The 27,347-nt window shown below is 34.4% G+C and overlaps 1 protein-coding gene across 2 annotated transcripts in view; it reads left to right on the top strand.

The window, feature by feature from the left end:
- The first annotated feature begins 1,627 nt into the window (after positions 1 to 1,627).
- Positions 1,628 to 27,347, top strand: part of LOC100159100 (LIM/homeobox protein Lhx9) — a 59,600-nt gene continuing 33,880 nt past the window's right edge. Inside the window, exons 1-3 of one of the 2 annotated variants that reach the window (XM_001945969.5) lie at positions 1,628 to 2,128; positions 16,341 to 16,531; positions 21,059 to 21,781. In XM_001945969.5, coding sequence (XP_001946004.2) covers positions 21,063 to 21,781 — 719 coding nt within the window. In that variant the 5' untranslated portion in view covers positions 1,628 to 2,128; positions 16,341 to 16,531; positions 21,059 to 21,062. The remainder of the gene's footprint in view (positions 2,129 to 16,340; positions 16,532 to 21,058; positions 21,782 to 27,347) is intronic. The other variant, XM_008183491.3, reaches the window with a different exon arrangement.

Genomic DNA, 27,347 nt, shown 5'->3' on the forward strand with positions numbered 1-27,347 from the left:
CATTTTTTTATCATTTACATTTTTACATATGAATTTGTAACTTTACTGCAAGGTTAGGACTTAGGTTGTACAATATAATATGTGATTTAATTGTTTAACGAATTAAGTGTTGTAATTTATTATTTTTATATAGGTATTAGATATGATACGTAGGTATGCATGTATTGAGGTATACATAAACACACAGATATTATGACCAATGATCCGTGTATAATTAATTAATTGTTCTGTTGAATTATACATAATATAATATGATATTCCTAAATATTATAATATTGTATAAATAATAGAATATTTAATAACTTTATTATGTACAGTGTAGGTACACACTATGTATATTGCAGTTATTATAATCGAATATATAATGTACCTAATAATTTATATAGTGTCGTAGGTATACTATATATTATAGTACCTTTATAGTATATATACCTACATTATTTTGTGCATTATAATAATATATTTACCACAAATACGCCTTATATTTATTAACATTTAACAATAATACATATTATAATCAATTATTATCTATATAATATATAAATCCATAAACCAAAAATCGATTTTTGCAGGTTAAATGTAGTACTCTGCAGGATTTTTCATTCATTTATTTAAAATCTGAATAAAGGTAAATTCATGTGATGATCTATAATATGTACAGATAACCTAACCATATGGAGATATGGGTATATACATAACAAGTACCTAAGTAAAGCCAGTTAAGGTGTTAGGTTATTTTTGCACATAAAATAATTAAGTATTTTTTCGCGCAAAATACAATTTGTATCTATAGGTATGTAGTCGCGAATTTCTTATTTTTATTGAATAATATAAAATATTATCTGACAAATTAAAAGTTGTGTAGGTACCTATATACAAAAGTTTCCATGCCAATAGTTTTAGATAAGATTTAATAAGATATAAAGCGATATAGAGATCTTCACAAACATGAGTGTATAAAAGTATTTTATAATTTCTTTTTTCTTTTTTTAACATTAAAATATTACGAAATATATAAGTGGAGACTGGATAACATTAGAAATAAATATTTAAATCATTTTTCGCTTTTATAAAATATAAAAAAAAAATGAGTATCTTGATGTTTTTTGAGTAGGTACTTATACATTTCAATAACGGTTTTAAGCATACTAAAATGTCTCTATAATCCCTGCAGCAGTAGGTATATAATATAATCTCCGCGCCGCAATTTATGCGCCATTATAAAATGCATATAATATAATATCCGCTATATCATAGAAGTATTACACAGGTATTGAGGTGTACGTGGCGGCGCACAAGCCATCGCCCGTGTACGGACACAAAATATTATGTTATTACCGCCGCGGACGAGTCACGAGTTCCGGCCATCCGTCTTCCGGCCGGCCGAGACGCACCGGAAACAAACAACGGGGCCGCCGCCGCCCGACCGTCCGTCCGGGAGATTTACCGCGACGCCGGCTGTGGCAGCGGTCGCGGCGGAATGGTGTCGGGCCGGGCGGCCGGCCACGCCCACCGAAAAGCCCATTGGCCGCGCGGTCGTCCCCTGGTCCGCCGCCGACGACCGTAGCGCGGCGCGCGCGCGTCGACGGATGGATCGCCCGAGACGGCGTAAAAAAAACCACCTCGCCGGTTCAGTCTCTACGCGCGCAAGCCCGTCGTGTGTACGTTCGTCGACGCCGTCGCAAATAAACGCTTCGCGCGCGCCGCCGTGTGTGTCGTGTCCCGCCGCCGCCGCCGCCGCCGATCCTGGAGCGAAAAGGAGCATGCGCGCAACCCTGGACGACAGTAATAATAATAATAATATTATTATATAGATCGCGACCGGAGCAGGACGACGCCGAAGACGATTTTTTTATCACTTCATCCTTTCCATCACTTTCGCTTCATTTTTTTTTCTTCTGTTTCCCGCCGACGCGACGGCTTTTAATATTATACAGAGTGCGTTTTCGGACTTCCGGACTAATAACCCGCGTCCACACCGTAGACATTGCACCTTCCGCCGGAACACGATTTCATAGGTATACTTCCCCGAAGTCTTCACAATCCACGGCGTTCCGTACTTAACAACCAACGCCAACGCTTTCTATCTCGAACCCACTTGGTTATCGGTCGGACGACGCGCTTTACGGTAAGTTTTTTTGCACATTTATTTTATGTAATAGGTATTATATCGGTTTGGGCTTAATTTGCCAAATATGTGTTTTGCGTTATTACGTAACTGTGTTACACGCGTACCTACCTACCTACCTACAAAAAAAAATATATTTCTAAATACCGCCACGCGGGTTTAACCGGTGTCGTCAGATCGTCTACGAGCGCTGCATTTACATTACTATAGGTATTATTTATTATTATGATAATGATGACGATTAAAATAATAAACAACAATATTATAGTTTAACCGATTTTCTAATATAATATCATTGTTAAAATAGGTTATTGGCGTAGATAGGTACAAGATACTTGCGATTTTTCCTAATAATAATCCGTAAATAGTCACGTTGCCGCACGAGCTGGTATTGCGCGCGCGATCGTCTGTTGTGAGGCGATATTTCGATAACGCAATTGCAATGACAATAATAAATACCTGGGATAGTGCGACTTAATAGTAATAATATAATAATAATATGCCTATAATATTGTTATTATTCGATATGCATACGAACCGACGACAACTACGTCGCGAAATCGTCAACAGATTGACAATGAACTGGTTTTTTTTTTATAGAGTTTTTCAAACACGTTAACAATGACTGCGATTTGCAGCCTGGTTTTTAAAGTATAATATATATATATATATTTATATAATTGTTTTGAGTAGCTGAGTACCTATACCATTTTGACTTAAACTTATATATATATATCTGTATAGGCTATATTATTATAGTCTTATATAATATCCTCTTTCTCTAATAATATAATATTACGATGCATGTAGGTATACACGCGTAGGAATAGAAGATATTATTTTTGCAAAACAATAACGTATAATTATTATGCTGTAACACATTATAATCATTTCGTAATGCTGGAATATTTCTATAGTATATTATAAATCTATATCTACTTTATAAACAAAAATCTCAGAAATCGCATAGGTTAGGTTAGAAATAATATCTCATATTTATAAATTTATAATTTTCGCACCCGTAACTTATCATCATATGAGTATTCGATAACAGCACTAAAATATTATATAAGTTCTATAACTTTATAGCTGGGTCTCGGGTTTTTGAAACTATTAAAACAATAATGTCTTACATTTTAAATATGTATTGAGTATACCTTTTACCTAAGCTATATAGGCTATAATATAGATTACCTATATAGTAAATTCAAAAGTTGCATCACAAAAATATAAGTATAGGACCATTTACATAAGCTAAATTAATATTTAATACCTATACTATATAAAAATATACTCATCCTAATAATATTCTAATATAGGTATTATATTTTTGGCGTTATTAGTAAAATTTTAAGTCATGGTATATCTGACAATAATTGTTTTTCGGAGAAATGTTGGTCATGCTAGAAATATAAGAATAATAGAATATAACATTATGATATTATTAATTTAAGAAAATTACCTAGGTACTTGCCAAAATGTATTTAATAATAGATATTATATCAATATTTACATTAGTGTTATTGTCCAAAGTTTTGGAGTAATATGCAGAAAATAACTAAACTTTATATTATTTCTTAATTTATATAGATAATAGGTAGTGCATACAATATAATAATCAGTAACGATTGTTTGATAAATGAATATTCATGTATAGATATTATATATTATTATATTATTATCGGTGATAATAATTGAATAATAGGTATAATAAAATTTAAGGACAACTTATTTATAAGAACAAATTACTGATTATATTTGCAGATAATAATATATTGCTTCTTTTAAAATTTAAGCAAAACCCACTGGCCACTATATTTACATAAGATCTACCCTTAAATATAGATGAATAATCGAATCTTATCTTACACCGGTAGGAACTTACTGACACGAAATTAAGAAAATTAGAAAATGTATACCTAATATATATTATTATTTAACAATTAAAATTGTAGATATATGATAATTAATAATTGTTACCATCTGCATAATCATATAGAAACTTATTACACAAATATTATAATAGGTATATATGTATACCAATAAATCATGACAAATTGTTTTTTTATTAATTAAAAGTCTGAAATTGGTACATATTAAATTAGCGTATATCATTATTGTACGGGCATAATATTAAATAGTAAATAAAACAATAATTCCATTTTTGGCAAACACTTATAAATAATAATATATTGAAAAACTCGATGAATAATTTATTAATTTTTGACAATATTACAATAATAATTATACCTATACGTTCTAAATGAGGTATATACTGACTTTTGTGTTTAAATGGTGCAGGTTTATAAATATAATTCTTGTTCTTGGGATCATTTTTCAAAGATTTATGGTGTTTGTATTTTAGCGAGTTTACTCTGCCAAAAATCTACACATTATTTACAAAGTTACGAATTTTATTCTCTCTAGCCAACTTTGTGTTTGATTAATAGATAGATTTATGTCTCTTAGCGTGTCTGGGGAAGAAGTCGAATTTTGTTAGATATGCACGGTTGCTGTGCCGGTGCATTATTAGTAATTTTTGTATGCTTCTTCATTTAATTTATTCATATCATATCTATATCATATGACACTTAATATACATACGCTCCTATAAAAAAACTGCATCCCACTCGATAAAAAATATTATACTGCACACGTCATACAAATAAAATTATAATATATAGACACCTTAATATAGTGTATAATTATAATTTTAATACGCTATAAAATACCTATTATTAAGCGTCGAGTTTTCCATCATTACGTATAGGATTACTCAATGTTAGGTTCCTAGTTTAAAATTGAAACGAACCAGCTCTAATAAGTAATAATATAATATTTAGGTGAATAGAATTACCTCACGCGTGAACCCTACTGCTGTACATGGACTGACTGATATTCAGGGTTATTGTGTTATACTATATCTATATTAAAGTTATAGATCCTTATTACGACGTTATACTGTTGTTATAGTTTAAAATAAAAATTATAGTTTAAAATAACAATTTAAACAACATTAAACTCTATGGTTCTAATAGCTAATAATATATTAAGTAAATAAAGATACAATGCTGATAATGTGACATGTCGTGTAATATGGTGATCGCGAAAGGGGGGGTGGCACAATGATTTTTTTAGTACGCAAACAGATCTGTGGTCGGTTGCGCGTTTATATACGGTTATCTCCAATATAGGTAGATAACTGGTCAGTAGTCACGCGTCAGCTTGATTTCGGCCCACTCCACGCGAGTAGGTTTATTTATTTTAATATTATGGACACCACACACACACATTTTACAGTCGTACATTATACTCGAAAAAAAAACCAGTATAATATAATATATTATTAAATGTGTTTGTTTTGTGTACACACAATGACGACCAGACGACGACGGCGGCGGTGACGTAAAACCGGATCCGACGAAACGATTTCCATGTTCAAATTGCGCACCACCACACACGATCAATAATAATAATATTATGCGCGTGCGATCGCCGCCGTCGTCGGTTCATGTCTCTGTATATATACACATTAAATTTATCATAATCGTAATAATGATTAACACGATATAATTAAAATGAACGCCTATAACGACGAATCAATCTACGTGATATAGATATACAATTTACCTCGCGCGACCAGTCATTTGTATTCCGCCGAATATTAATTTTCCTATATGGTCTGAAAATTTAGTACTGAACTGTATGCCACGTAGAGATACCTCATTCTACACCCCGAGCGATAGAGATTATTTCTAGTCACAAATATGCAACTCGCAATGTTGATACAACATGGAAGACAACCGTGATAATATGAATTTGGTCCAACACAAATTTTCCGACATAATTAATTGTAAACGATTTTGGGTTCATTTATATTATATGGTCAAGCGAATTTGACCTAAAAAATTTAATCAAACCACGCGAAAGGAAACTGTCCTTGGTCTTGAATATCTTTCTTCTTTAACACTCGGTTTTGTAATATACATATGCCCCAAACCCGGAAAAGGGGGGGGTCCAGGAGGGGCACGGTCCCGGAGCCTGTTGATTTTGAGGGCCCATTTTTATCCCCAAAATATTTATTTTGTAATGTGTACAAAAGTTTTCAAAAAAATTAAATTATTTAAATACCTAATTAAATCATTTTAGTTATAGTAGAAATTATAAAATAAAAATGTTCTTAATTTTGTATCATGAAAAATTTTTTAATTATAATAAATGTAAAAATGTTTATAAAATGGGAGTTGTGAACTACATCAACTACAAACTTTATTATCCATGGTTGACGATTTTAAGTGGTAATTAAGTACTAAATTATACAATTTTATACAGTCATACAAATTTAGGTATACAATTTTTTGAAGCTATATTTGGAAGTGGGCCCACTAAGCATATGGTATCCCGGGGCCCAATTAATCCTTAATCCGGGCTTGATATGCCCCCTGGCCCTATTTTTTTTTTAACTATCTCAATTACAATTCAATTTGTATAAAACGATGTGTTTATTATAATATAGGTAATAATATATACGTTGTATGCGTGCATTATTATATATTTACACACTAACATTACTAATATAGGTATATTGATAAAATAATAACCGTTATCATTATAATATATTATATAGGTATCTATATAATATTAAGGTATATCATAATTTTTTTTACATAACATAGTCATTATACTGTTGCCTATTATACCTTTCATTTGCCCATAATACCTATATAACACCTTGAAAATGATTTTTATATCTTTAATCTTTATAACCTATAATACTTAAGTTTTAGGTATTATTTTTTTAAATCTCAACTTAAAATGTTTGTTATTATAATACTCTGAAGCAGGATGTTTCTTTGAGGATTTCGATGAACAAAACGTGTATATATAGGTAAACGCATGCATTGATCTTTTGCGGGATACCTCCCTGTCGCTGTCCGTAGACCGTAGTGCACCGCGGGCTACTTTTAATAATTAAAACAATGGGTGTACATGTTGGTATTTTACAACCGATCGATATAGCCATGGAAAAAAAATAAAATTGTATGTTCTCTAACGTTAAAAGATTTCTCGCGTTTCCCAAGATAATATCATTGTCGGGTTCGCGATAAAAGTAGCATCATCGCCTTGCAGTATAAAGCGATATACAACGCATATAATATATATATACCTATAAAACGTGTGGAAGACTGCCGCAGCAGCAGATATAATATTATAGGTATTAAGTATTTTATACTGCTACATGGTATAGCCCCTGTACGATTTTATTTTATGTCATAAAAATGTATACGAGTGTCCACTAGTATAAAATATATAAAATGTATATTGTATATGTAATATATATATATATATATATATATATATAGAGAGAGAGAGAGACAGACTGTGCGGGCAAATGACGTTACAATACGTCTGCGCGTGCAGTATAATAATAATAACCACCACAATTTATATTATTACTATTATATTTATTGAATGTATACGTCATAAATCGCGATGGAGATTTACGGGAATCGCGCGGGATCGACGAGCAGCGATTTATAATATGCCTCCTATATATATTTTCCACGTAGAAAAAACTGAGAAAAGTATACGGACGACGACCGCGACGCGCGTGCTCCGCCAGCACAATAAATGGTCACGGGCACCGGAGACCGGATCCGCCGCAACGGTATTTGGATCAAGGATGCACCGCGCGTGCGCGCGTCCGTCTATTATATAGACTTGATGCAGTCTTGCAATAAATAATAATTTTTTTTTCGTATATTCGGAAAGTACCTATATTGTATCTATTCGAATAAGCAGCACGAAAAGTATTCGGAGATATAAAATAGAGATATTTTACATACATTATTTTCGTATTTTACACAGCCAGTTTTAATTTTCTCATAAGCATCTCCTCCGCGAGGAACGCCACACCGCATATTATTATGTTGTCTTCGTTTATATACAAACGTACTACGTACGACATACCTGCACAGGACACATTTATTTTCTTTGTACTTAATAATAGAGTGAATTGACTAACCTACCTATTATATTAAACTTAAATCAAGAATAAAACTTATTACATAATACATTTATATATATAATAGACTTATAATGCTATAATCGTAATATTTATACATACTCATAAATTGCTCATAACTTGGAAAATTAAAATATCGTAATAAACCTATATGAAAACATGGATAATATTCTTGAAGTTTGATAATAGGTCAATTAACTCAATTATATTAAAGGTTACTAAACATATAATTCAACAATTGTAATTGCAGTATACCGCAGAACACAAATTTATTATGTATATTATTTATTATATAGTTCCATTGATAAGGTTAGTACGTATTAATCAATCATAAGACGTAAACAACACATGCGGGTGTGGCGTATTTTAATTGGAAAATCTATAATTTATTTGATATTTTGTGCGAAAATGTTTTCTTTATATATTATAGTTCCTATTGTGTATCTACTATAATAATTATGCAGTGCTCTACATCTTTATTTTATATTATGTTCACAAATTATTTTCTAGTATAAAAATTTTGGAAAATTGTGATTTAAATGTCGATTTTTTTTTTTTTAATTTGGCCGTAAAATATCTATACCTAACTTAATTTAGAAGGACAGATTATATTCACAGATAAACTCTGTTTTCCTAAAAAAAAATATAATATTTAATAATAATTCGTAATGGTAAAATTTGACGGGACAATTTGGTTTTAAAATATTATAGGCATATATACCAGATGCCTATCATTGATTATTAATTAACGCTTTAGTAAACAAAATAATATTTGAATTTCGCGGGTCCAGCTGTTTTGGTGTTGCACACACTAAGTGCCTCAATTTTTTTCTCCGTTATAACTTATTATAGGGCGGTAAGGAAAACGATGCGCGTTCATAACTGCAAGCAACGGCATAATATTATAACAGGTAAAGTTATGGTATTTTAAAAAAAAATAACATTGGTTCAAAGAGCAGGAACAGTGTAACATGCTTGCGATAACCTATTTATGATAATATCGATATTCGATTGTACCTAATATTATAAAGTGTAAAACTATAAACGATCGAACGCTATATGAAATGTGATATAAATTATTATATGTAAGTACCTAAACTATTTTATGCGGCTGATAGCAGTTGACTGCAGTGTGCTGTACTATTATAATATACACATCATATTATATATTATAAACGTAGGTATATTATATAATATAATTGTTATGTTATAAATTATAATCATTAAACATTGTTCGGTACTATTATTGCAATAAATTGTATACCTATATCCGTACGACCGTACTGGACTTAACAAAAAATATTATAGGTACCTACAATAATACGAAATTTTATAACTGAAATTTCTTACATATTTTGGATATGAGGATTTTACAACTTATTTTTTTTTTTTTACCCGTCCGTGTTATTTGTGGATTGTATATTATATTATTAACGAAAATTAAATTTCGAAAGTTTATCTATACCAAATAGGTACTGAAATACTATAGGTTTTGGTTTAATCAAAGTAAAATATAGTTTCTATGGAAAAGAAAAGTTTTTATATTAATTCATATTTCATATCCAATTATAAAACCTAATTTTTTTCATCATAATATTGTTATATTGTTATACCTAGGTACGAGGTATCTATTCTTATGAAATTAGGTAATAAAAGTCAATTTGAAATGTATTTGTTTGTGCTTATATATCTTCTACGTTATTGTTAGTGCTATATTATGATACCCTGAAAGTTAAAATTGTCTCTACCACGTATCATTGGTACGTCACTACTGGTATCGATATGATCTAGGCGGAATCGAGATATTTTATATGTATATTATCTGTATACACTCGAGTACGATTTTATTTTTTTTTAGTGTTTGTTGTTTTTTTTTATGAATAACGAAACCAGTCGTCGAGTAAAACGTAAAATAATACAAGTAGGTAAGCAGTTGTTAAAATTTACTCTCATGATGCCTACCGAAAAAAAACCCTACCCTTATGTCGGAGGACAAAAAAGGAGAACCGATAAAAACGAGTCGCGTCTTCGTCGTCGCTGTATAAATGTATAATATAGTATATTATTAAATAATATACATTTGTATAGGTATATACAGATAGGTACCTACACGCGCGCGTTTGTTGCAGCGGCACACGCTGCAAGGTGTGAACACCTCAAAAACTAGTTATTTGTCGTAGAAAACCCGCGGGAGTAACTCGCAGGTGCATATTATTTTTCTCCTGCAGTGGTAATGTGCCGATAATAATGTGACATTAAATAACTACATTTGTAGGCGCGCGCACTCGGAGAACGGATTTATTGTGCGTATATTCCGGACCTATATTATAATATGTGATATGATGTTTAAAATCTCTTTTTCAAAACAATTATTACTCGCGGTGCATGGTGTCACTGTGTCGGGCAAAAACTATAGGGACTTATTTATTTAGTATTATAATGTATACCTATTAATTATTATAACGCGCATTGTGGGCAAAACAATAAAATATATACCTACATATCGAAGTGTACCTATACTACCTATTATACTGCTAATATATTAATATATACATAATAATTAATTCATATAGTTAGATTTTTGCCTATGATTAACCAAAGAAATTTCACTTGTAAATATTAAATGTTTTCAAAGCAAAATGCAGAAATGCATATTTAGTGTTTTTTTAGAGCATAATATTATACTTATGCATGAATATGTGGATTCCCACCATCGACCTAAAACGCTAGAAAGTTTTAAGATCAGTGCACAATTTTCGACGCCTGATCCGATCGCGCACATATCGCTGTTAATGTAGTTTGCTCGCGGCGTTGGCAATCAATCTAACAATAATATAATACGATTATCCCGTCCAGGGAAAAAATAAATAAAATATATAACGACACACCGAAGAGGTATTTTAGAAAACCCATTCGACGCGTAGTTACAGTCAGTTAAACACTTGAATTCGCCGAGTTTGAAAATTGGTTTTGTGTTTTTTATTCACCTGGTCCGTTAATATTTCCCTCGTTCGCGATTACATACGGAAAGTCAGCCAGGTACGTGTGTGTGAAATTAACGTTCGGAACTGCGTACTCATACATAGGTAGGTATGTTATTAAAAAAAATATATATATACTTTGGTATACGCGGTTTTCGTATTATTATTATTACTACACACGCGTATTTATGTAACAGGGGGTTTCGAATTACCGCCGGAATGGTTTTTGCGCAAATAGAATATTGTATTATTATTATTATACCTTCACACATTACACATACTATTGTGGTTTCGCTCGAATTCAATTTAAAATTTATTAGCGTTTTTCGCACTCCCGCAGCCGCGCGTAGTGTAATGATAATAATAATCATGTGACGCGGTGGCAGAAGAACCGGGCGGAAGAAAAAAAACCTCTAAACAAACAACATAATTATACACATTATATTATATAGGTATAGGTATAGGTATAGGCACACGGGCACACATAAACAAGGTATAAAAATTAATCGTTCGACACGAGTAGGCGGAAGCCGTACGCGGAAAAAAAACCGTGTACCTATAGTATATTAAATACAGAGTGTTTATTTTATCATAATTGTACCTACATTAGAAAATAGAAAGAATTTAATTTTTTTTTATTAATTCATAATATAATGGTCCATCTTCTGGTTATCGTAAAAAAATATATAAATTAAAATGGTAAAATGTAAGTTATTTTTTATTTATCTAAATAACGTTATAACATCTGTAGTTATTACTCATTAGTTGAGGTACCTATGTCATATTATTTCAACCGTTGCAGTATTCTATTATTTACTACATTGTATACTTAATGTCTTTAATATATAGGTATATGCTTAATTTATATTAAGTTATGTAATTGTAAATTGTAAATTGTAAATTTGGCGTGCGTATCATGTAAAAAATGTCTGGTAAATGTTCTAAGGTATTGGCTGGCAATAGTGATACATAATCACTCCGTATATACGCAAAGCTACAATGTATGACTTGTATATAATATTGCACTATATGTATATAAAAGATGTAATGCAATTTTTTTTTTTACCCATTTTGTTTCTTCCCCCACGTCTTTGTTATAGTCTAATTTCGCCACTTTACCGTCATCGTTAGGTATACCCATATAATAGTGCAGGACTCGAACAAATAATTAACAATTTATTAAGCACTTAAATGGGTTTAAAATTGAAAATATATATTATAATATGCACTTATTATTATTAATTTTTTATTCACGGATTTGTACCTTTTATATTGAAAGAGTATAATGTACACAAAGACGCAAAGTTATTTTAAATTTAGGCAGGTATTCATTTAAAATCATATACATAATAAATACTATAGTATGATTATAATATACTCTTCGCAATATATACACAAAATTAAAATCTCAAATTAATTAACGATTTTTTTATACCATGCAGATTTCTGTTAGTCACCGATGCTCTAATCGAAAATCATCAAATATGCTTTAAAAACGTTTGATATTTTTTTAACTGAGATAAAATATTGTTTACTCGGCAAATGGCAATAAATCTAGTATAATAAGCCAACAAATAAGTGATATGAGATCATGATAAAGCTTCGAAGTCTGATCCCCATTATATACATGTATATTATATTACTATAGTATACTAATAAGTAATAATGAAATAGCTACACGCGAGCAGATCTCGTCGAATTCACATAATTTTATTCAAAATGTACATTGTCCTAACTCGATTCACAGATGTTTTTGGTCGATTTTTGCGGTTATTTCTCAATCAATAGTCTTCCGGAAAATAATAAAATTAATACCTAATAGTTATAGCCTGCAGTATCTATAATATTGTTATGTTTCTGAAAATTGTAATTTATACACAATATAATATATCAAACGTATATGGATCAATGGAGCGTACCTATGATTTATACCTATATAATCGTTAAGTATAAACAAGAAAACAAAATTGGTAAGTACCTAATAAGTATGATGGCGGAATGGGTACGATATTCATGCAAATATTTCACTAGTAGTTTTTTTTCTCTTAAACGCGACTAGCTTAATATTTTAAATTTGTGTAACATAAAAAAGGTGAGAAAAATTGAATTTGTTAAAAAGACATTGTAGCTGTTTATTTTTAACGCCGTTTGGAAAGATCTAATATTAACCACAGGAGATTTTCGGTACATACCCTGCAGAATATGCACACTCGGTTCTCGTTGTGTTTGCGGATAAGAAGATAAAATTGTTTCGCCTTATTCATACATATAATATTATACCTAAATATATTATAATACGCGTCGAGGGCGTGGCGAGTGTTCGATGTATATACAATATACATATATATACGAGCTATAGCTTTTTATATATTATTATAAAGTCGACGACACGTCGATAGTATATTTTCGCGTCGATTTATTAGCTATCCAACCGTGACAAATCCTCCGATCGCGATCTACAAGCGCGATAAAACTCGTGCGCGGCGTGTCCGATGCGATCATCATTTCGATATGGCAGTCTGACTAGGCAGCGTTTTGTGTAATAACCGCGGCGTTTCGGTATTCGCCGCTCGTCTGAACATTTGTTTTCAAGTACCTATATATACCTGCGTACCTTTTATCATGTATAGGTATATCACGCGATGTATAGGTACTTCGTTTTATATATACGCCGGCGACCTGGGCGCTATATGATCGACGACGACGACGATCGATTAGACACACGAAGAACGACGTACCTTCAATTTATTATATGGTTTTGTTTTTACGCCCACGTTTTGGTTTACCACTACTGCAGTCGACGATGATCCGATAAATAGTGTACCTATATATTGTATAGTCGAGCCACAGTCGCCGTTCAAAAAAAATAACAAATTATCGCGACAAAGAGACGATATTCTGTATATTATGTACCTATCCGGCATATAATGTGATTTGTGCGTTGTACCTATAGAGGTAGTACGCTGACGTTCATATAATATTATAGGTATATACTTGTGTAATGTCTCGTTCGCCATAATCACGCGTCGCCGCTGCGGTGTGTCAGAAAAAATCACGATATTTTAACGTGGTGGAAATAAAAAAACGATTTGTTGAGACCCATCATATTAATATCATAATATTCGATACCGACAAATATAGTAATTTATTGATTTTATACGAGTGTATATACAGACACTGCCGTCTTAAAAATATAATATAATATTATTATTATAATGTGAATACGGTTTTATAAAAGAAAACTAGTTTGTCGTAAGAAAACATTCGCTGAAAGTATTATTTGGAATACGAGTAATATATACTGTAAAAAAAATATGTGCTCGATACTCGTTTCGCATTTATAATCGTCGATAAACCTTTATATACGCACAATACATATATTGTGTATTAATAGTCCGTAATTTATAATATCATCTAAAACGCATTTTATACATTAATAAAAATGCATTTAATCATAAAACTGCAGAGATAGGTGCAAAAATATTACATAATATAGGTAGTTTCATATCCCTTTGACGTTGTAGTAGCTCATAATACTATAACATATTAACTTTGTATAATTGTGTATTCACATCTATACCTATATACCTATGTTTTACAATAACTCGATTAGGATTTCTACAGAAACGTTCGATCAATATTATAATTTATACTATGATGATGTAATAACATAATATTGAATAAATTAATAATATGTCATCAAATATTGGATTAGGTACAGAAAAAGTAGGTACAGAGTACAGACCATAGAATTCTTAAGCTATGAAACTTGTTTTATAATAAAAAAAAACTACTTGGATACACAGACGGATTAAATGTTATAGAGGAAAAATAAATGTCGCGCAGACAGAAAAATGCGACTCAAAAATGAAAAATAAATTAATAGGCATCTATTTTATATCTACTTAACGTTATCGAAAACAATTATATAGTTCTTTTAATTGGATTGTCAACTCTATTATCTTCGTACATTGTTTATTTTATATCATTATTTGATGTTTTATAATATTATCTAAAATCAAGAAATATCCCTATAATTACAAGAAATTAACAATGATAATTAATAAATAATAATGTAATTTTTGTTTTAGAAATGTTTAAATTGTTTTTGTATGAATACGTGGTATACATTTGATTGAGACGTTCTATTATTTGTGTAAAGTATAATATATAGGACAGCTTTAGGAATTTTTAAAAAAATATTTCTGTATTATGAATATATTTTTAAACCGGATAAAGGCTCTGCAACTGCTGGCATTGGCGTTAATGCGTGCTTATGTCCAAAACAGTGTATTAATCCGATTCTGCGCATATAGGTACATTAAGAATTTGTCAAACATATCTGAACAATTAATATTTCTACACGGAAATACTAAACCGTAAACACATTTCGGAATAATTGTGATAATTGAAGACTGCTATCTATATATAAAAGATAATACGCTATCTCGAGATAATCGTCGAAAGTAGCAGTAGCGCATATTGTATATAATATTATTATATATTTATAGTAGATTTTAATACAGTCGTAATAAGCATATCATAATATAACATGTTATCGAAACCGAATCGACATATTTTTTTTTACTCACTCGCGTATAAACTGCAGGATCAATAACGAAAAAAACGTAATCTTTTTCGTCTTGCCGACCGCCGATATAGAAAACACGGTTATCGTATACCGGTATCACATAATATAATATAATAATATATAATAATATATACACAATGACCAGTGGTCCGGAAAGAGAGTGTTGCCTTTAGATTAAAGGTATATGGTCTTAAACCGCTGCCGGCGATAACCCCCAGGCGTTTCGCGGTTATCTGTCGGACTGCGCTCTCGCCGCCGCCGCACCCATTGACCTTTTCGTTCGGCTCTCTCGCGCTATCGTATTATCTCCTGTGCTGTTCTGTTTCTGTTATCCCTCTGATGCAGCACGTATAGGTATAATACATACAATATACAACGTTCTAAGCTACGTGTTATCTCGTAAGCGTTAAACCGGATATACATTTATTATATAATATTAATATATTACTATCATCTTTGCTTTACAATAATTTAGACTATCGTGATTAGTGTTTATTATTATTTGTACCAAAAAATTGATTTTTTTCTTACTAACCACGATAGTTACTTACATTGTAAGATCCATCGATTTTTGTTATCCACCAAACCGTCTAACTCGCGGCTTATTTGTTACAGTTGTCCGAGCCGCTCTTCCTTCAGCAGCAGCGGAATCTTTGTCGATGACACCCTCGCATTCGCTGCCGGAAGACTACAACTAGAGATACGAGACACTCGTTGCACCCGAATCACTTGTACAACGCGTCGCATTGGCAGCCCTGATGGGCGTGTTTGAAGACCTGGCCAATCAGAAACCCGGAATGCATTGGGTGAGTACACGGTCATTGGTGGACCTCGCGTAAGTGTCACGCATCAAATACCCGTAAATCCTAATAATATTATTAAATTATGATCATGCGTCAGTATAGGTGATGGCAGGGTCCTCACATGGGGGGGGGGGCTGTTGAACCTCGAGTTCAGGAGTCCGGCTATTTTACGGGCCCGTTGAAATTAATTTGTAATTTTTCAAAATTTGATTGGAATACTTACTGTATATTAAATAATATTTTATAGGGCCCGCAAATACATTATTAGTACAGGGTTCCAAATTGTATGGGGGAGGGGATGGTGGCGTGTGATTTGACCGAGTGGATGTGAAGTCTTTAGGCCCTGCGGTTCCGATTTGGATAAGTATCTAGATCACGACCTCGGTTTTTATACCAGCTATAGGGAATTCCCAGGGAAATTCTGTTTATGTTAACCGTCGTGATAGGGGGGGGGGGTGAAGATAAGGGAGTTATGCTGTCGGGTGCAAATCACTATAATATATTGTTATTATATTAAATATTGCAAGAACGTACTCGGACAAAGTATAAACCCCTTGGATCGGCCAAAATCAACAGTCACAACAATTAAACAAATACCGGTACATGCTACGGAATATATTGGAATCCTCGGATTAATCTCTATCGACGGGGCTGCAGGTACTTACAACTCGATTAAGTACATAACAATACAACTTTATGTCTGTGGTGGAGACGGCTGATGCCAAGTACCTATATATGTAACGCTCGCTGATGTATAAATCCGCGAGGTATTTTTCGTGCATTAAAACTGGGAAATATTTTTTCGTATATTGATAGAAATCATCGACGCACGACCTTCGATTTCCCAAACGGTTTCTATCGCGGAAACACAGCGACCGGCACACGCGGTGCAGTATATAATACATAATAAACTGCCTCAGTGCAGTATTTGCGTTTATATATAGGTGTCGTGTCGGGTTCACGTATTGTCCGAGTTTACCAATTATTCAAATCCCTACACCGTATTATTATCATTTTATTGTGTCGACGACCGCTGCCAAACAATATTATAATATATGAATGCAACAACATAATAATAATATAAATGTATAAGAAGCGGGGCGTATTGTGCGCGTGTGGTGGGCGAGAGAGAGGTGAAAAAAACAGTTCAATGTTCGCGCCAAACAGACCGAGATAATGCGATTTTGTGGTTCCCGTAATCCTCTTGTTGTTCGAAATTCGAGTGGCCGTGCATACTACACCCTCGGGTGGAGGTGGCGGTGGGGGTGAAATAAATTTCGCGTGCGGTAGTATATTATAATATTATATCATACAGCTCGGTATATGTAGGTCGCGATTTTGGTCTCGTTCGATATCGGCGATAAATATTTTTCTATATTACTGTGTGTCATACTATACGCATTTACTTGCAGCACGTACAGGTACTCGCAGGTACTCGCAGGTACTCGTGGTAACGATTATCGAGAAGAAAAAAAACGTGACCGCGGTATTTAACCGACTTGGCGGAAGAGAAGTTTGTAAGTGGTGAGGGGGCGGTCGGAAAGAGGAGAAATATATAGAAGTCGAGCGCCGCACATGTATAATAATATTATAAAACATACGCACCAAGGAAAAGCTGCTTGTCATCGTCATCGCGGCCTAACCGATATTTTAACAACGACGACGACGACGACAAAAACGATGGGCTTTTCAAACTGCAACAGTGTCGAACGGCCCCGGCGCGCCGGACAAAAGGCGAGACCGAAATAAACGACGCAATAATGAAATAACAATAATAATAATATGAAAAAGAGAAAAGACGCATTGCGATTCCCACCGCGGCAGCCGTCCAAATTACTATGTATAATATATTATGCAGTGTGTGTGTGTATAGTCAGCGCCATGTGTCCGTGTGCTGTGTTATTATTGTATGCGTGTGTACACCGGCGAGAGTTTATTATTAATGATTGGATATCTCTACGCGCGATATGTTATATAGTAGTAAATAATAATAATATAATGTATATAGAGTTGTATATCGGTCCGGCCACGAGAGTCGGCGAACGACAATGCAATACGAATAATAATAACGTTATTATAATGTTGTCGGAGACGTATAGGTATATGCGAGAGAGTGCGTATAGTAGTCCTATATACCATAAAATAATATAATATTATTATATATCTATTATAATGGGAAGTCGTTGCGAGGTGGTGTGCTGCACGACGACTCGCGCCGCATATACAATTCAACATAATAATAATATTATTATTAAATCCTTCGATTCGGATTGTTGTTGGCAGTTGAGTACCTATATGTGTATATTGCGCATTCGGATTTTTGACGTACCTATTTACGACATAATATTATATTAATATTATTATACGATGCATATATATACATATAATATATACCATAATATTTCTCGCGCGAGTTCTCCGGTCTGGCATATAAATCCCCAGCTCCGGAGGGTTTCCCTACTTCGTCACAATCTCGTAAATGCCTTTAGGTTGAAACTCCACTGTTCGCGGATCACTACGTGAAAAATCTCAGGCCAACGACACACTTTATACGGGGATGATTTGTATTAGAAAATAAAGAAATAATAACCCGACTTTAAAATAATAATAATAATCACCACAGAAAGCTGGTATACGACGCGGGTTCGTCTATTACAAAATTATTATTTATTATTATTTTATTAGGTCGACGATAATCATTGCCATGCGGGTGGGTGAGGGCGGGGGTTACAGGTGACCGCCGTCGTGTATTATTTTATTTTTATTTTTTGATTTGTCATCTCAACAAGGGCAAACCCTATATGAGCGCCTGACATCTGTCCTTACCCTATTTGACCCGGTGGCGGTGGAATAATAATAATATGAAAAAAACCAGGGGCATTCGAGCACAATAACCACTCGATAATACACTTCGTCGCCGTGACCTTTTATTATTATCATTGTGTTACGTATTTTATATAATATAAATAATAATATATAAACGTACGTATAGTGTATGTTGTAGTGGTGAATGGGTATTTTTTCCCCGAATAAGTGTGATGTGAAGTGAAGTATCTACGTGTACGCGTGTACGTGTGAGTGTATTTGTGCGAGACTGCGAGAGAATGTTGATTTGGCGGAATTCGGTAGCTTGAGAATAATAATGATAATAATAATGTGTAATAACGAGACGCTCGTATAATATATATATATAATAGTATATAAAAACGCACCTGAAATAGAAAACTCGTCCCGCCTCGTGATTATATATATTTGCGAAAATGACCATTGTCCCTTTTGTATTGTGCTGTGCATTTCTTTTATTATTTTTTTTTTTCTTGCGTGTCCATCATATATTATTATTATTATGTATATACTGACGATGGTACTTGACATCTGAGACGACGACAACGACTGTGATGACGACGCTACGACGTGTGAGGGCATAGAAATAATAATACTCTAAATAATAATAACAGAGGGATTTCGCAAACATATTATTTTTACCTCGTTTCGAACCCACCCCTGTAAGGGCCGTAGTCGTCTTCGCCTCCATCGATTTTACTCGCCATCGGTCAAATTTCTTTTCTCGTCTCGTCTCGTAATAATAATATACCTAATACAATCGAATCGCGTGAAAAGACTACCTACTGCTGCTGCTGCCTCCGCCGCATTGAATACATCGTCGTGGTCGTCCGCGTCGTAGAAATTAATTCGCGTGTACAATAAAAGTAATCCGAGACTCGTTCTTTGTCTAGATTAATATAAAACCGTGTTATCGATATTTTGTCAGATATAATATTGTATAGGTATATAATACGGACATCAGGTTGTATAGTCTCGAAAACTGGTTAGGTTCTCGATTCTCGATACGATCTTGTTTGTATTCGGTCTTTACTCTTTACCTATACATAATGTTATGGTTCTCGCACAGCCATCAATTTTCTTGTTCGCTTCTAAAAGTCTGAACTATCGCTTGCAAATCTCATCTGCGTGAAAGGCCAAATTCTGAAAGCGTGAACGCGTTTGAGTCCCTTCAAATCTCTCACCGTCCGAAGTGTTGTTTAAAAGTTGTCACACATATTATTATGTACGACATTTCGATCGACATTTTTCTGCAACTGGAACCGTACAGTTGTTTCGTTCAACAATTACGAATTTTATTAGTCTATGTTACAACTTAATATTAGTAAACGACGATACTGGGGCGTAACTATATTATAAATTATTGAAAAAAGGGTCACCAAATGGTGGCGTGGTGACAAACTTTATCTGACCCACGCAGACAAGACATTTCGCGGTCATAAAAATATGTCGTGATTTAAATGAAGTTTTCATCGATTTTATATTATTTTTTTATTTTTACTTCTTTTACTCATTCTTCAATATTTTTGTGACTCCCAAAACTTCCCCATTTCATAAAGTGACCCTCAAAAATATTGATTAGTGATCCCTACAGCACGCTAGCACTTGTATAATTTATATAATATTATTGCGATGCTCATTGTTATAACGTGTTTTGTTTGTTTGTTTTTTTGTACTGCATATCAGCAGCATGACCGCCATCACACCATGCTGGGCCAATCCGTACGACCCGTCTAGAGACCTGAGCCCGAACCTGCCGACCACGTCGTGTCGCGGCCAGGATACGACCAACGTATTCGGCGTGGTCGGCGTGGTCGGCGGCGGCGTGCACGGGCAATGTTGCGCGTTCAAGTCAGAGTTCGACGACGACTGCACCACCGCTGACTGTTGCAGTAAGGTGTCTCCGCCACCTCCGCCGCCTCCGATTTCCATCATGGGACGCGACGACTACCGTGGCGGCCCGCTGCAGGCGGTCCCGTGCAAGCAGGAACGCGACGCCGGCCACGGTTTGGGCTCGTCGCCCGCTGGACACCATAATCACAATCACCAGCTACTGCACCACCATCACCACCATCATCTCGGCGGTGGCTACGGGTCGCCGCCGGAACCATCGTCGTCGTCGTCGCCTCCGCCGCCGTCCGGCCACGTGACGTCTTACGGCGGCGGTGGCGCTTACGAGTCGTCGCCGCCGGCCGCGGACATGATGGTCCGGCCCAAACGGGAACAGGTCGAGGTGAACCTGTGCGACGGTTGCGGTCTGAAAATCCTCGACCGTTACTATCTGTTCGCGGTGGACAAGAGATGGCACGCTTCGTGTCTGCAGTGTTCCCAGTGCACCCGGACCCTGGCATCCGAAATTAAATGTTTCTACCGAGACGGCAACATATACTGCAAGGCTGACTACCAAAGGTGAGGCCTACGTTTTGTTATACTCACGATATTTTGCGTATCTTATTATAATATTATATTATATTATGTATAAGTTTGCAGTGTGTGGATAGGGATGCGGGAAAACCACTTGCCTTATTAGTTGTACTTATATTTCACGCAATTTTAAAATAGATGAAACCCTTATATTGCTACAGTGGATGCGTGGGTGTAATAGCTGTTAGGTAATACGTATAATATTATAATATAGGCACAAACTGTCATTATAGATCTTCGGGATAAAATATCAAACACATATTATATTATATACGTAATGACGATACGCTGACCTTCGAGTTTTCAGCTCTTCCAAAATGCCTAATAATAAGCACGACTTTTGCAGACATAACCTACATATTCCCACATAATACCACATAAACCTACTGCACATATTTTATGTGTTTAATTTTTTTCTACTCAAAATCGTATATACTACGATCATTGCATAGTAATTCGACTATCTAGTGGCGATGTTTCTTTTCTGGGATCGCTGTGATTTTATTATCAAAAGATTGGCTGATCATAAAAGGTAATTTCGTAAATATATATCGCGTTGTAAAATATAAGATAATTTGTCGTATTTAAAATGATGGGCCAACCTGTAGACGACGCTATGACACTTTATATATATACATTATTACATACCTACGTGTGTTAATATACTTAATATATAGTGGCGGGTCGTGGGGGTGGCAATTATTTAACGTCTCCGCGAGCGCGTCCGCGATAATATAAATTAAATTAAATCGCGGACGAAAACTTCTGGAAGCAATTAAAAAATATAAAGTCCTGCGACCAACCGCCGCGCGCGCACTGGCACCCGACCAACAGACGACATCACAACCGCACCGTACATCCAATATATATTTTATCTCGTCCTGTGCGTCCCCGCCGAGTTATTTCGTATAGATCACCTATATACGTATATATATATATTATTATTATTATTATTACAATATTACGCACGTGCCCACGTTGTCGTGACCGCTCGATCTCGCGGACGTATATATCTTCTTGTCGGGTCTCTCCTCTCTCGGCGGTGCACGCGTGGCCACCAATGTACACACACGCGCCACGCATTCTTCGCGCTTTTAATTAGACTTGCGGGAATAGGAGCAGAACGCATATAACACGCACACACATAATATTATAATGAATTATAATAACAGTGTTTGTGTGTATAATACTCGAAGCTATATAGGTATATGTAGTAGTAAATCGTTAAATATTTTTAGACGAAAACCGTTCTTTTGCGGTCGTTTACGTCTCGAAATGATGTCGAATACACCCCGTGTATCTGGTGGTCGCCGTAATGCCGAGTGTATAATTTGTGCTTGCATCCTGCCGCATATGTATATAATATCATACACTTATATAGTGAATTCGCCGCAGAGTCTGGTGTTATATTATTATTATTATTATTATACACTCGCGAAAAAACAATAATAATTATTATAATCGTTGCATCGTATCATCGACGGCGTCGAAAAAAAATTAATATTAATAATAGTAATAACCGTCCGTGGCGATTTATCAAACAGCGGGAAACGCTGGGCACCTGCGCATGACGGGACAACTGCAGCGCTCGTATATATTTATACACACACCTACACACACACACAAATACCTATACGTATAATTTACATTTATATTGCTATATTCGTTCGGGATGCGCCGCGCAATAATTATTAAAATATATTATGCCGGCGGCTCGAAACTATAGACACTCGCGACCGACCATGTCTTGGGGTTTTCGCCCCGTTTTTCGCCACGATAACGATCGCTCGAGTCTTGCAGCGAGCACACGATGTATATATTTTTATACGACGGTATTTAACGCATGTGTGTTCGCGAGCAGTCTGATTATTTTTTACACATTACGTAACAATTATTTATGAGCTTATAACGTATATTATAATATAGAAGACTATATTATAGCCACTGGTCTCATACACCCGGTGTACGGTGCGCGTATTGTACACCAAATATTATATTTAGGTAGGTCGTAGGTAGGTAAACCTAATATATCATCGTATATAATATATGCCGAGTAAACATATAACCATTTATAATAATTAGGGTTTGAATTTTGTGAAATTTTCGTGTTTTTTTTGTTGGCCCATAATAATTAGATAACGTTATGTACGTTTTTTATACATCAATTTCATTACTTTATGAATGAAGATTCAATTATTATTTAACTATTTATTGAGTTTTTACAGAAAATACATTTCCTGCAGGTTTTACCATTTTCTAATGCCCACAGATACGGTTTTAACATAAATATTTGTTGATATTTAATATCACGCAGATTAAATACTTCGAAAATTAAGATGTTTATTTTAGATTTTAATCTTGTGGCCGGTCGTGTTATGTCCGACAATATTTAATCTCCGTAGTTCTTATATTTTATTGTACCTACGTAATATAATACGTCTTCGTGTGACGCGTATTTTGTGTACATCTGTTGTGATCTGATTGTAGATGCGGTGAAGACGGTATATTATAGAATCTTATTAATATTGTATGGTTTAATAGTATTCAAAATGAACTTGCCACAATTGTAAATATATAATCGCGATTCATGAATAATAATAATATATGCGCATATTTTTGTTTTATTTTTTTAACGCATAATAACTGCATATGCATGTTATATACGTTTTTAGAGCATTAAGTCTCGGGTTCTAAATTAACAATAATAATTATTATTGTTATTCGCACGGTGTCCGTCCCGGCAGCGAAGACTACCGGTGACGGCGGCGGCGGCGGCGGACGACCGAGTGACGTGTGAAATTGAAAGGTGCGCACAACTCGTTTTACTTCGGTTACACACACACACACACACACATATTATTATATTATATATTATATATATATATATACATACATTATACCTATATCTGTGTATCTTATATACCTACGTGTTACCTCCATACGGCGGCGCCGGGCGTGCGTCCGTATGTGCAGCCAGCGACCGTGTGAGCTTGTGTGCGCGGGTCGGCCAGCGTGTATTGAACACAATAATATATAGTTACGGGTGCCTATATCGGCGTATATATAATATAATATGAGTAGGTATATTATATTATTATTATATAGGCGCGTCGTCGTGTACGTATATGTTTTATATATATATATATATAGGATTTGTGCCGGTGAATAACGTGCGGCGGCCTCGTGTCGATTCGGATGTCTTAATTATCACTTTGGTATTGCGTCAACGCGCGCGTCAAAGAATATAAGGATAAAAGTCGGTTTTTATTCTTTCGTTTCCTTCTCTCTTTCGCCTGTGTGTATGTATACCTATATAATAATATTATATACCTCCCCGCGCCAAAAGGTCACCGGCTGGGCTGGGGGCCATTGTGTGCGGCCGCCGCCGCCGCCGCCGCAGTCGCACGATGGGAACGACGCGACGTGTGTATATACCTACATAGACCGAACGGTATATATACACAGGTAACCCACCTACCTATATGTATAGAGGTACCTACATAAAATAATATACGACGCAACGAAATCGTTACGAGACACACCACACTACTGATGCACCATCACGTATGGTAAAAAAAAAGAGAGAAAAAAAGAGAATAACTCGGCAGAGCGAAAATCGCCCAATCATCGTACCCCACCCCCGACCGGCGGTCCGGACCGGCTCTCTCTGTGCAGCAACTCTTCGATCTCTTCTCGTTAGTTTTATCTCCGTCGGCTATTACACATATTATTATACTATATACCTACATAATAATATTATACGAATCAGTCGTACAATACGGCCGTTGTGTGCCGTTCGCGCTCTCTTATCGGTGGTTGTATCGAATCATCGCGCACACCGTGCACAGACGTGACACAGACGACCTGCTGCTGCTGCTGCTACACACACAAACACACACACACACACACTCAAATTATATTATATATTTTGAGCACTATTGTGCACCACCGTGTAATTTTGTTTAGTGAATTCGCCTCGTCGATGGCTCCGAGTCCCCCGCAGGCGGCAGGTTCACCCTAGTTTATATATATATGTAATAAATACGCAATGCGAACAAATAATAACTGTGAAACCACCCTATTATTATATATAACATACGTTTACGCCGACCACATCGTCCCTGCAGCACTGTGTATATTATATCTTACGTGTGTTGTATTATATGTTATACCTATAGTGTTCGAATCGGAAAAAATAGTAGAAGGGGTTGACTCTTAAGACCTAACTGAAACCATCCCTTGAAAAGATTAAGCTTAATCTAAGCAGTTTTTTTTGGAGGGTGGACCAACAACAATCAATCCTGAAAGAAATTATGATAATAACAATATGCAAGTATTCCATTACACTATAGGTACTGATGAACTGCTTATAATTTGAGCGATCAAAATTAATATTTTTGAACAATTATTGTATATATTCACATTAAAAATAATTATATGTAATTAATTTAATGTAGGTGCATTACTTGGTTTTTTTTTTAAAATTAGTTTAAAATGATATTCGATAGCTGTTTTGTATTATACTGACATATATTAATAATAACACCATACAATTGAATTTGATTACCTATTTATTTCAACACAATTTTGGGAATAATAATTAAGAGTCAACAATAATCTGTATAAAAAAATATTATCTTTAAGTTTTAATAGAACATACCACGTACCCTGTTCTAATGAAAATAATTAATAAAGGGGCTCTCTTAGTTAATATAAAAAAAATTTAGAGGAGCTCCCCCCTGCCATCCCCCTACAAATTCGTTAGAAATAACTGCACTGATGGGTTGCATAATAATTGTTGGGTATTTTAAATATATTTTCGTGGTTTGCTGACTAATTTAAACTGAGGTACGGTCGTGGACATACAGTATATACGATGCATATAGGAATGGCCAGAATATTCGTATGTTACAAACATCAGATATTTTACAGAGATCAGCTGTTTTATATTTTCCAAAAAAATTCAAAACATCACAACTCTTGGTAAAATGTTTTGTTTTTTTCGTTATCTGCGAATTGATTTGATTATATAACATACTGTGCAGTCTAATTTGGTACCACCTTAAGCATAAGCTTATAAGAAGATATACCTATGAATTTGTTGTATCCGTCTTACACACGTACGACTTAGCAAATTTTCGTTCACTAGTTTCAATAGTGTGCTGTTAGCTTTGATATTAGAGTGATTTGACCTATCATACATTTTTTAGATAATGACATTATCTGTGCTTAAGTGTTGGCTTTTTTTTTTTTGATATTTTAATTTTCAAGCGAGATATGAGCATTCTTAATTTTTGATATTTCGCGTACCCATATCTTGCTTGAAAATAAAAAATTCGAAAAAACAGCAACGCTTAATCACAGATAATGTTCTTACCTAAAAGTTATATAGTAGGTAAATTCACTCTAGTATCAAAACTAATAGCACACTATTGAAACTAGTGAACAACAATTTGCTATATCGTGCGTGTGTAAGACGGAGACAACAAATGTACGGGTAGCGTTAAGGTACCGTAATGGAGTACATTGATACAATTTAAATATTTTTTTT

The sequence above is a fragment of the Acyrthosiphon pisum genome, chromosome A1 (genome assembly GCF_005508785.2).
Source record: "Acyrthosiphon pisum isolate AL4f chromosome A1, pea_aphid_22Mar2018_4r6ur, whole genome shotgun sequence".
Classification (NCBI taxonomy): Eukaryota; Metazoa; Arthropoda; class Insecta; order Hemiptera; family Aphididae; genus Acyrthosiphon; species Acyrthosiphon pisum.